This window comes from Megalops cyprinoides, chromosome 14 (genome assembly GCF_013368585.1).
Source record: "Megalops cyprinoides isolate fMegCyp1 chromosome 14, fMegCyp1.pri, whole genome shotgun sequence".
Lineage (NCBI taxonomy): Eukaryota > Metazoa > Chordata > Actinopteri > Elopiformes > Megalopidae > Megalops > Megalops cyprinoides.
The window spans coordinates 24,212,256-24,224,614 of record NC_050596.1 but is presented as its reverse complement, the minus strand read 5'-3'; the positions used below and the strand labels follow the sequence as shown (position 1 = coordinate 24,224,614).

General features: G+C 40.6%; 1 protein-coding gene across 1 annotated transcript in view; it reads right to left on the bottom strand.

Moving 5' to 3' along the window:
- Positions 1–12,359, bottom strand: part of neb (nebulin) — an 80,122-nt gene that overhangs the window by 65,142 nt on the left and 2,621 nt on the right. Inside the window, exons 4-22 of the mRNA XM_036545263.1 lie at positions 10,606–10,701; positions 9,280–9,390; positions 9,083–9,190; positions 8,812–8,916; positions 8,431–8,535; positions 7,870–7,974; positions 7,175–7,279; positions 5,817–5,921; positions 5,380–5,487; positions 4,532–4,648; positions 3,692–3,793; positions 3,260–3,367; positions 2,752–2,856; positions 2,083–2,181; positions 1,526–1,630; positions 1,150–1,257; positions 832–945; positions 548–745; positions 24–131 (exon numbers count right to left, since the gene is read on the bottom strand). Of these exons, the coding sequence (XP_036401156.1) occupies positions 24–131; positions 548–745; positions 832–945; positions 1,150–1,257; positions 1,526–1,630; positions 2,083–2,181; positions 2,752–2,856; positions 3,260–3,367; positions 3,692–3,793; positions 4,532–4,648; positions 5,380–5,487; positions 5,817–5,921; positions 7,175–7,279; positions 7,870–7,974; positions 8,431–8,535; positions 8,812–8,916; positions 9,083–9,190; positions 9,280–9,390; positions 10,606–10,701 (2,112 nt within the window). The remainder of the gene's footprint in view (positions 1–23; positions 132–547; positions 746–831; positions 946–1,149; positions 1,258–1,525; positions 1,631–2,082; positions 2,182–2,751; positions 2,857–3,259; positions 3,368–3,691; positions 3,794–4,531; positions 4,649–5,379; positions 5,488–5,816; positions 5,922–7,174; positions 7,280–7,869; positions 7,975–8,430; positions 8,536–8,811; positions 8,917–9,082; positions 9,191–9,279; positions 9,391–10,605; positions 10,702–12,359) is intronic.

Sequence of the window (12,359 nt, the reverse complement as noted above, 5' to 3'; positions counted from 1 at the left end):
GTGTGGTGGTGGTGTTGTCTCACCTCGCTGAGGATGTCGGCAGCTTTTTGGGCTTTTTCCACCTCCATAGAGCCGAAGGGGACCCAGGGAGTGCCCTTAGTGTAGCAGTTATACTCAGATCTGTATTCATTCTACGGTTAGAAAAAAGGACACACTTAGATCAAAATATACCACCCACTCAGTCCTGAACACGTTTTTCGCAGAAAGCCCACTGTGGTGATATCAGGCTATTTTAAATTAATGGGTGGTTTCAGTATAATACAGTATGTCAAATCCTGGTTAGATCATGATGTCCTGATTTTAATGTCTTACTGTCGTACTCCAGGATAGTTTTTCCCTGTTTCCCTGTGTTGTCACTTGTTAGATACTTAGACTGAGGACTCAATTCTTCAGGGAAAATGTGGCCTACTTAAGTTTATGAAAAACTGACATAATGTTAAAGAGTGGCACAAGCCCTGATCCTAACTCAGTTGCCATAAACCGGAATGTTATCAGCTTAAGGTAAAGCACTACAGATAATTGTAACGAGGGCAGTAAGTATGCTGACCTCACTCTGCAACATATTGGCTTTCTTGGCAAGGTCCAGTGCCACACTGTCATAGGGCAGGAGGTAGTGGTGATGTAGCTGCTTGTATCCCGCGTTGCTAGCGATGGCCTGAGACTTCTTCGCTAGGGTGACTGGCATCATGTCCAAGGTGGGGTGATACTTGGTCTTCATTTTCTCGTAGTCTTTCTTGTACTCACGCTGTACAAAAAATTATGGAAACAGCTTGACCTATAGATGCAAAAATTCGAGTGATAAAACGAAAGCAATCAAAACACACGACTTACGTCGCTCTGGATTTTGGCCACATGGACTGAATGCAGAATCTTGGGGTCGTCGTGAATACTGAGGGCTCCAACCATCTGGCCCTTGGATTTCTCATAGTCCTTCTTGTATTTCACCTGAAATGAAAGAGGAACACTCATTCCCTCTGCACCAAGAAAAGGAGCTATTATCAAACATTGAAATAACTACATTGTAAAGGGATACAGTAGACAACTTCATGTAAACATTCTCAAAACGTATGTATATCTATTATTATGCAGAAGTAGGACAATTATAATTATGTCATAATTCGTATGTTTCATACACAAGTGCATACTTACATCACTTGCAATATTGGTGTGAGCGCGGGCTGCCATAATCGGTATTGCATCAAGCTTGATATCAAACTTATTGGCTTTAGTTTTCTCCCATTCATACTTGTAACAATTCTGGAAAAAAGGAATGTTATTTTAAATGTACATTATTATAAAATAAAGACATAAAAACAAAGAATTGGGCATTAAAAATAAACAACAACTGTGGTGGTGACAACAGACAAGTATAAACTGTATAATCCTTAAAGGGGAATATGAACAAAAGTGTGAAATCCATATGTCATTAATCTTAATATTAATAGTCTTAAGACATAATAACATTAATGTTATTACAATCTTAATATTATTATTTACATCTCCTCAGAAGCAGGGCTGCACTTACATCACTAAGGTTATAGGCGTTGACTCTGGACTGAATAAAGAAGGGATCGTCAGGGGGTACATAACACTTAAACTTCTCTTGCTCATACTTCGCCTTGTAATTGAGCTGAAAAAAGAAAAGAAACACACTGGATGTGAGAAGACTGAGAGCAACTCAAGGCTTTCTAGGTAATTAGAATCTTAAGGAAAAAGCATTTTTGCAGACATCTTTACTCTCGCTAGATGTCACTGCTGATTCCATTTAAGGGCTTTTTTCAATTCAAAATTCTCTTCCCATCAGAGACAGATTATTTTTAGCAAACTGACCACATTTTCTAATAATACTGCAGTGATTTTTTTTTTTTAAATCTGGTTTCCATGGTATCCACAGGAAGACAGCAGGGGTGTCAGGGGGAGCCAGCACATTTTGGAAATGGTATCTCTGTTTTGTCTCTGAACATGCACACATACACACACACACACACACACACGCACGCACGCACACACACACACGCACACATGCACACATGCACGCACGCACGCACATAAACATCTAAAGGTTGTCTCTCTGCTTCTTACATCACTCAGCTGTTTAGCATTGATGGCAGCCTGCACTAGCACAGGAGAGTCTGTCACTTGAGTGAACTTCACTGTGTCCGGATGTTTTTTGTATACTTTCTGCAAAAAACACACACACACCAAAACATTAATAAAATGTTCATATAGAAACAAAACAGCAATATATTCATACACGATTGCATGAAACCTTACAGAGGTCACACACTTCATTTAAAAATGACAAATTTTGATTATGCTTTAGGTATTCCAAAAAAGGACACACTGCATGTAATATTTCCCCCTTTATAATTTTAAGGTTTTCCAATGAAACATAATTCTCTTAATGCACTGCCTTGTGTAACTCAGTTTTTACTCAGACATATTTCTTTATTAATTAATTTATAGGAAAACTATGTTATGAGATCGAAAAATTAGAAAGTAAAAGTAACATTCTTGTTGGAAAAAACAAATGTCGGAGAACATTTCTCACAGAAATCATGAATCTCTCATTCTCATAAAAATCCAGAAAAAGGGCTTTGCTATGAACTACTAGAATATTGTTTGTTGCCAGTTAGTGCATATTTTTTAGTTCCAGCAGTGTCTCTTTCCCAGAAGCTGACGTGTCAAAAGGAGATTCATGTACAGATATGTCTTTTAGGCTACAGAGACCTTAATGAAACTTGTACTCACATCACTACACTGTTCCAGTTTCTTTATGGCCTCATATTCAGGAGTTATGGTTTGAGGGAAGAAGCACTTGCCCTTCATATCTTCATAATCAGCTTTGTAATTTTTCTGAAACAAAAAAGAAGGAATATTATTTAAAAGAGAGAGCGGATGCTCGCTGTTCACATCTCCGTTTTTTGTTGTGTTTGTTCCCATCTGCTGAATTGTATAACTTCATTTTGGTTTATAATTTATATATATAGATTTTTTTTTCTTTTCAGATAAAATCATCCATTTTGAATTACTTGTATCTCAGTCATTACAAGATCATCATAATGAAAACAACTGAGATTAAATATGTTTGTACTGTTCCTTCTCTCAATAGAAAATGCTAACAGTAAAATTTTGTGCAAGAAGACCAAAGCCGCTGTGGTGAACTTCATGAAGCCAGAATGGCCACCAGCATAATGTGATGATGACTCGTGAGTGGCTTGCCGTGTTTTTAAATTACACATCATACTGAATGACTTACATCTCCCTTTATCTCCTCTGCCTTTTGGCAGTGAAGCATGTATATGTCTTCATAACTGCCAATGTAACGCCCCTTCACCTCATTGTCATACTTGTCTTTATAATGCACCTACAGAGAAAGAAAACACATGAATCCACGTGAAATCACTTCCATTCTACTCCTAAAATAGCAACTTCTAAACAATATCTTTCTTGCGTGCCCTTCTCCAGACCTACTGTAAAAATCTGAATATACTGTGAATGGATTCATGAATGACAGAAGCCACAACATACAGTATAGTAACTGTAACTGTCTGTAAATAACCAATGAAAATATTGGAAAATAATTAATAAACAAGGTATGGAGTGATAATTGCTATTAAGCAATTTATTCCATGTATGCCTGAATACTGTGCTGAAGATAAAAAGACTCATCAATTCATGCCACACTTACATCACTATATTTCTTTATCTCACTGTCCATCTTGAACTTGGGCGTGTCACAGTAGTTGATGCTCGATCCCTTTGTTTTTTCATAGTTCTCCTTATAAACTTTCTGCACAGACAGTAAAATGCACAACATGTCAGTTATTCCTGGTATCTAAAACGGAAGTCTTAAACCATTTTTCCATTCTGTAATTAAGCTTCATTCAAAACATGACATCGGTGTCAGAAGAGTACGGTACAAATACGAATCCATTTTGGAACATCTAAATAAACCGGACATCAGTGGAAATCATCCATCTGACAATGACAAAAAACTAAAATACATTATGTGCAGCTAAAATACTCTTCTCATATTTATGCATATGGCATTAAATGTCATTGTATATTGTATCAATTCATTCTATAAATAAGAATAACATTACATATATGAAAGTACCCATAATTATTACATAGTATTTTTAGATATTTTTTATATTTTTATCTTATATATTATATTTTAGTTTTTAGTAAGGGTGTTGATCGTGTTCACTTCTCAAGGTGCTGGTGTCACCATAAAAAACTAATGTGAATACGACTAAAATAAGACCTTTGTTGATAAAAAACGAAACATCTCAGCTGACACACATCTCAGAAACAGGCATTTAAAAAGAGGCCACTTGAAAACATATCATGCACTACATTTTCATTAAACCAATAAAATGAGCATATCTCTTCAAGTATATCGACATCCATCTGTTCTCCCTGAATCTCATTCAAGGCTCTGGCTGTGATTGCTACACGTGTGCAGGATTAGTGAGAGCGCTCCTTTGCATGTGATACTGCACCCAGACTAACCCCAGACACATACATCGCTCAGAATGGTGCCAGCGTATCTAAGCTGTCTCAGAACGGGGTTTTCTGTCGCAGGGAGGACGTTGTAATCTGACATGGCTTTGGTCTTCTCATAGTCCTTTTTGTATTTAACCTGGAAAAAGAAACAGTGCAAGATGAAGCCATGAGTAGTAATCACTTGATATTGTACGTAATATATATCATTTATGAGCAATCAGTATGTAAGTGCACATTGTGATAAAGCTATTAATGTAAGACATAAAGTTATGGTCCATGTAATTAAACAGCTCAATGACCCTAACCTGACCCACGTCCATATACTTCATTTGCATTACCAGATGCAGGATGATAACATAGACAACAATATCAACAATATTTAGTAATACTGTGAGAAATATAGTTACGATGTAGCATGATAATGTGAGGCTGCCTGCATTATCTACAGGGAGTAGCTAAAGGATATGGCCAGACTTTCACATGAAGAACAAAACATGTTTTCCTCTTAAATCCACCTCGAGCATCACTGGAAAAATGCATCATTAACCCTTTTTTTCTATGGCTGGCATTACAGACGAGCCAAGGGACACCCCCAAGGTCAGAGCAGTGACGAGGTCGTCAACACTGTCCGTGGCTGCAGACCAGTTGTGAAAAAAAAAAGCACAGGGCAGTGACTCATGTTCCCTTTGGCTTCAAAGGTCAAAGAAGCAGAATCTCTGTGCTATGAGATGTGATCTATTAAAACACTCTGAGCTCCAGCTCTCTCATCCACTTGGAGGAAAGCAGGGCAGCATTTGTGTGTGTGTGTGTTTATATGCATTTGTGTGTGGGTGTGTATGTCATGGTCTACAAAGACAGCACACTCACCGCACTGGCAGCCTGACCAGCTTTTTTGTGTGTGTCATATTCTGGGGTCTCTGTTTGCATGAAGTAAATTTGGTCCTTCATGTCTTCATAGGCAGAAATATACTTTTTCTATGGGGAGAGAGGAATTGCAACAAATACATGAAAACACGAAACTGAGCTCGAAACAGGTAGACAATGCTTTAATATGGTTGTACATACAACTAGCTAGGTATACTGTAGTGGTTTGTTTGAAGAGTGGATTGTTAAAGCTCAGATGGTTAAAGCTCAGAAAAATGGCTTTCATGTGACAATGGTAAAACTATAAAAGCTGTATGAAAACCTATAGCGCAAAGAAAAATCTAAAAAGTGAATACATAAAAGTATCATGAACATTCATATGGACTACACCACTATATACAGAAATAGAACTGCTCTGCAGGCTCCTAGAGTATACTCACAGGGCTGATGTTGTCCATGGCCATCTTTGCAATAGCCACATCAAAGTAAGGCGTCTCGCACCACTTGCCCTTGACATTCTTGTTATAATCCTCATGGTACTTGAGCTGAACAATGAAACAGGTATGGGAGACAAGGGTCACATGCAGTCTGCATTTTGCTTGATCACCATATTTTCTGTCAAGAATTTGTGAACAAAAAGGGAAGGTCTAGCAGGGTGGAGAGGCACATGAATTCCCACTTTCCTGAAGGCTGCAAATCATTGTGATAATGATCATTAATGTTTCAACTGATTGTTCTTTTTTCTTTTGTCAAAGATTTTTCTAATCTGTAAAACGGTGAGTGGAAGAGGGTGAGAGAGGCTCCAAGATTGACAGCTCCAAGATGACAGACACCGGGAATCTCTCAAAGCTGACGCCGTCTCTGTGCCTAACAGCTGCCAGGAGAGTGTTCCAGACGTCCATAAATATCCGGTAGCAGGTGGTGGTTATCCCCGTCTCCCTGGACAGCAACCGCAGGGGACAGCAGAGTAACAGGGAGGGTGGTGGACGGCCTCTGTCGGGGGGGTGTGAGTGGCAGCGGGCCCCCCAGGACGGGGGGCAGGTCACAGTCCCTCCCGCTTCTGTCTCAGAGCCTTGCTCTGACACCACTCCAGCCCCCTGGGGGGTCAGGACTTGTTGGGGAAGGGAGTGTGTCGCATTCCTGCCAGTGGCCTCGTCCACTGTGACATCCGCCTTTATGGTCCCTGATTGATGGCCGCTGCAGCGACCACCAGCAGGGGTTAGCGGCAGCTGTCACGTCGTCAGCCACCCTTGTCCAAATGTTAGTTTTCGGGCGCTCTTTGTTGGTGCCTGTGCGGCCGCTAACAGACTGAGGTGACGAGGATTGCTGCTGCTGCCGTGGGGAAATCAAAATTGATTGGTGGCTGACAGGAGGGATGCCATCCTGGTGGGCATGTGAGGTTTTTGTGGTGTTACTGGGAACTCATTGGTGGAACAACGTTGTTTGAATGTTACAGTGATGTTGTGAGAGTATGAATGTTGTGGGGTGGCAGTGTAGCACAGCGGTAAGGAGCAGGACTAGTAACCGAAAGGTTGGTTTGATTCCCCTCTGGGGCAGTGCTCAAGGTATCTAAACCACAATGGCCTCGCTAGATATCCAGCTATATAATTCCAATTCCACTACTTTAAATGGATAGAATTGTAACCTGTGTAAGTTGCTCTGGAGAAGAGCGTCTGCTAAATATCAATAATGTTAATGTAATGATGACAGAATCACAAGGCAAAGGCATTCCAGGGGGAAAGGTGATGAAAGGATGGGTCAGCTTGTCTGTGCATGTGGGGTAAGGGGGAGCACTCACGTCACTGCGCTGTGTGAACACTTTCTTGGCCAGCTCCACATCCGGAGGATCGGCCAAAGCGGTGTACTTGGCCTTGCGCTCGTCATGGCCTTTCTTGTACTGGATCTGCAATCGGATGACACAAGGGACAAGGTGCATTGGGACGCGTCTCTCTGGCTCAGATAACCCCATCATCATGTGTTGCTCTTCTTCTTCGGACGATGAAGCAAGTTCAGCCAAAAAAAAAAAAAAACCCTCAACGACCTCTATTCAGACAAACTTCTGAAAATCTGCCAAACTGCCTATGATTGAAACAGAACCAACCATCTTTCATGAAGTCAGCAAAAAGGCAATAATTCATTCGCACATTTGAAAAGGGACGGAGGTGACCGTTTTAATAGCCTTCTATAAATAGCGGGCAAAATGGAAATGGGAATGGCTCCATACGGGCCTTCTGACTCAGCACAAAAATAACTATGAAAGCAAAAACAGACGGGGTGAAGCTGTGCAGCATGAAGGGAGCACTGTATTCAACAGAACCGATGTACCGATTCAAGAGACCCACGCTCCCGGCCAACTCCCAGCATTCCCGTAATGTCACCATGACACTGTGGCTGTAACACGATGACACTGGAACAGCACAGAAATATGAAATGTGAAAATGTTAGAGGGGCTGTGCCTCCTGTCATGACAGAGGGATGACATGAGGAACTCACATCGCTTAGGACCTCCTGTGCTCTGGCCACCCGGCGGAGCTCCGGGCTGTCGCTGTAAGGGTAGTACATGGTCTTGTCCTCGTCCCAGGCCTCCGTGTACAGTTTCTGACAGGCCGGGGGAGAAATGGCCGATCAGAGACAAACACTCCTTTCGCATTCAAATTCAGATAAACTCTTAACTGATATGACAAAGGCATGTTATGAACCACAACTTTATTTATGAAGCTTTATTCATTGAATGACTGACTTTTTTATTTTATATATTTCATATATGCCTAAAATTTGAGCCACTCAATGTTACAAAAAATATTTTAAAAGATTCCCTTTATATTTTCAAAACATGCAGCTCCCTTCTGTTGATGGATATGCATTTGATCTGTGCATTAAATATGCATTTGGGAGGCGGGGTTTTTTCTCCATGATTAAGAAGTATTTTAGTTTCTTGCATATGACATGAATTCTGCACCACACAACAATTCAAAAGGGTGCTTGTTAAAAAGGAATTCCTGACCATAGGTGCAGAATGCTGTGACCTTATAAGACTGTTATGAGTTACGATACCTTGCTAAAGTTGGCAGCATTCTTCACCGCTTGCACAAGCTCTGGGGCATCTGGGGGCAGCAGGTACTTATCTTTGGTCTCATCCCATTTCTGCCTGTACAGAACCTACAGCAAACATGCAAACATGTTGACTCCCAGTTCTTGTTATAAAGAAAGACGAAGAAACCTCAGCTATACATTCACTGAGGAATCCCCTAAAGTCAAATATTCAAAACCTTTGTAATTGTAATTAATATATTTTATAGAAAATATTTGTATATATTGAGCTTTGTTACAGTTCAGGGAAAGATTGTAATATCTGGGAAAAGAAACAGTTGTGATATTATAAATTACGCACTAGTAATTTTTTTCCACATGTGCTGAATAACAGCAAGCACTTACTTTGCTGACCAGATCAGAGACATGCTTTGCATGAGTAATATCTTTTGCTTGTCCGTCGTAGTTGCTCATGGTCTGAGACTTCAGCCCCTGCATTCGGTATTTCACCTGGCAAGAAGAACATTCAGAGGTTTTTTTTTAGGTTAGGTCCATCAGTAGCGGCCACCCAATTACATGGCAGCCCTCCCAACTCTGTGATCATCATACTGTCAACTGGGAATTCCTTCATCTGATTGGTTCTCAGAACAGAGAGAAAGGGGCCTCCTCCCTATACCTCGCTGAGCTGATCTTGGGCCTTCTTGATCCTCTGCACATCAGGGGTATCAGCTGTGATGGCGTACGGCTGGCCCTTGGTCTTGTCGTAGGCATGCCTGTACTTATTCTGTAGACGCAGGAAGCGAAGGGACACTCAGTACGAGGCCTCCCACGTAAATGAGCATGGGCAAAAATGATCAAACCATGTCCCCTTACATGGCTGAAGAGGTCCTGCATCTTCTGGCTGTGGGCCAAGTAAGGGGTCATGAACTTGGAAGTGTCCACTTTTGCCCTCTTCTTCACCCTCCGCACAGGCAAGCCGCCGGGCTGGGGGACACGGAGAGCACTGATTACAGGCCGGTAGGGAATAAAGGACAGTCCCATCTCTTCATGGCAATACACAGGGACTGAGGAACAGATGAACTTACAACAGAGACTACAAAAACATGCTTACTGCTACCATTACCAAACTACTTAGTAGAAAAATATCACTTGTTCCATACTTTTGGTTATTAAAGGTAGTAGCTTTGACTGTATTACTATGCTTTAGTTTCCATGTAGGAAATCTGACTGTTTTCATATATCATCAAAGAGAAGACAACAAAGTATGGAAAAACAAACCAATGGAATGGTATCAAAATAAAATACATTAAAATCATCTTTACATAAAAGACTCAAATGCAATACTTACTGAGGAAGACAGTCATCCATACAGTTCAATGTTATTAACATAACTACATTTCTACTCATGACATAAGAAATACTTACCTATCTCCACTAAGTCAGAATTTAAGATCAGAAAGTTATTGAAGGCAAATCAACAGATACCAAATGTTACTATCAGTGTTAATGAAGTATTAATTTTGTATTGTTCATAAGCACCTCGGAAACAGATTAAAACACTACTTTGAGTTACGCTGACAATAAACAGTACTGGCCAAGCTTACTGTTGTCAGACCTTCTGCAGGGATAGAAAGCTTCATTAGGTAAATGGAGCTGGGGACAGAAGGCAAAAAGACAACCGACCGCGGCTCAAACAGCGGATCAATCGAAGTGCATGAGCACGACATGCACTTCCGTCACTTGCACAGACAGAACACGGGTAGCGATTCAGGAGGCACACACAATACTGCTACATCAGGGCTTCTGGCAGGCTCGCTGAGAATTAATCTGAAACGTTCCCACATATACAACGTGAGGGTTATTTCATCGGGTACATGTGGCTTAGGATGCGATGGGTACAATTTACCAGACATTTTGCGAATTGTTAAACAACTTTCGTTAAACCTAGTTTAACAACTCGTGTGGAAATGCCAGACATTTCCTTGACTTGAGTAAATTGTGAATTGTTAAACAATTGACTTTGTTTAATAATTCACGTGAGGAACGTGTGCACAGACGTTTTCCTGTGAATTTTGCTTGACTGTAGGACCTATGGTATTCCTAATGGAATAACCCCCATGGCATGCAAGAAGCATTCTGGAAGCAGAGGCTATGTGCTTTTTTTTTTCACCGTGATCCTCTGAGGTACGGTTCCTTTACCTCCGTGACCTGTGTTTGCGGTTTTTTCTCTGTTTGCTCTCTTTGTTCTCTTTGCTCTCTTTGCTCTGTGATCCTCTCCGACCTCTCCACAACATACTATAATAAATATAGGACAAACTCCATTGTTTTAAAATAGGGCTCACAGATGGGAATAAGGAACACAGGGCTTTTTCCAGCTCCGGCATGCAAAAGGCATTTATGCACCAAACTCTTCACTTACCCAGCCTACACAACCAATTGTACAAGAATTTCATAACAATGCATTCCTCACAGCATATGAAATTAGAATTCCACACTGTCCGTGTACATAATTTTTTATAGTAATGGCTATTAACACACAAACTCCAAAGCTTTTTCCAGGGAATATAAAAACAATGGGAAAATATGATGCAATTATTGGAAAGTATAGACATACCACAGGAAAATTAACCTAAAATAGGCCTGGCCTATTTGCTTTTGAGTGACAGAACCCCCCTGAGTGTCTGTGAGAATATCTGCACACTAGCTGACCTCACATCTATTCTTGTGTGTAGCTGAAATCGTTGTCGTTGAGGGAAATGGAAGCTAGTGCTAGGAATCCAAAGAGCATCCCAGAAAATATGTGTCAGCCAATAAGATATACTACTATTTAGTCGACATTTGGAAATTGCCCATTGGAAGAGGCAGTATGTAGAGGCTACTGTGTGTATCAATGTGCAACCAGAGCTGGAAAATAACATACCTCACAAACTGAATTTACAACCGGACATGTGCAAGTGGCTTCTCTGTTTGAATCTGTAAGACCTCAGAGGAGCTATACAGGCACAGGGATGTGGCTGTTTAACCGCTGTTCCTCCAGTGGGAAGAGAACAAGCTCCTCAGGAGAACAGTCTCTCACACTGTCCCCATAGGTGGGTTTTGTATGCTTACCCACTTCCCCCTCCCTCAAATGATGTCAATGCCCCCCCGGATACAGAGTAGTGTCCTACAGTGTGAATTATAGCAGACACCCTGTTATTTACTTTCTTGTGAATCTACCACAGATACTTCTATATTTGAATCTCTCTCTGTAAACATGGTGTATATTTGGGAGCTTTTTTTTCCACCAGGGGCAAAATAGAAATGATGAGCCAACATCCATGAACACCAAAGGTGCCTATCATCTGATGAGTTGGTATTTTCCATACATTTTACGACAGGATGACATTCATCCCAGAAATACTGTTTGTCATAGACATCGTCAACACAATAAGCACCGATAGTCTCCATGATGGTTTATATCTCAAACATTCATTGTATGTAGTTTCAACGAGAAGCCACTTTAAATAAAATAAATCCATTAAAACCCATAGTCATATATTGACAAGTGTCCATGAAAAAAATAGTGAAACCAGAATGTATTGACTTTATAAGTTGTCCCATAAGGAAACACATTTTCCTAATGGGAATCCAAATTTGAAATATAATATGATTTTCAGTTTACCCCAATTTCTCATGTAGAGGGGCTATACATACAGATATATTTTTTGAATTCCCCCATAAGATATTTCATTATAAAAGACAATTACAAGGCTAACTTTTAATCCCATTTCACATGGAAATATGTGATTAAACTGTTAGCCTTCTGCTTTCACTCTTCCACTGAACACTCAGACAAATATGTATACATGAAAACATTAACCATCTGCATATTACAATTGCACAAATATGCACATAGGTAAACAGAGGCTGGAAAGCTTGAAAAAGAGCTGTCAGTGCCGCATGGGACAACTGCT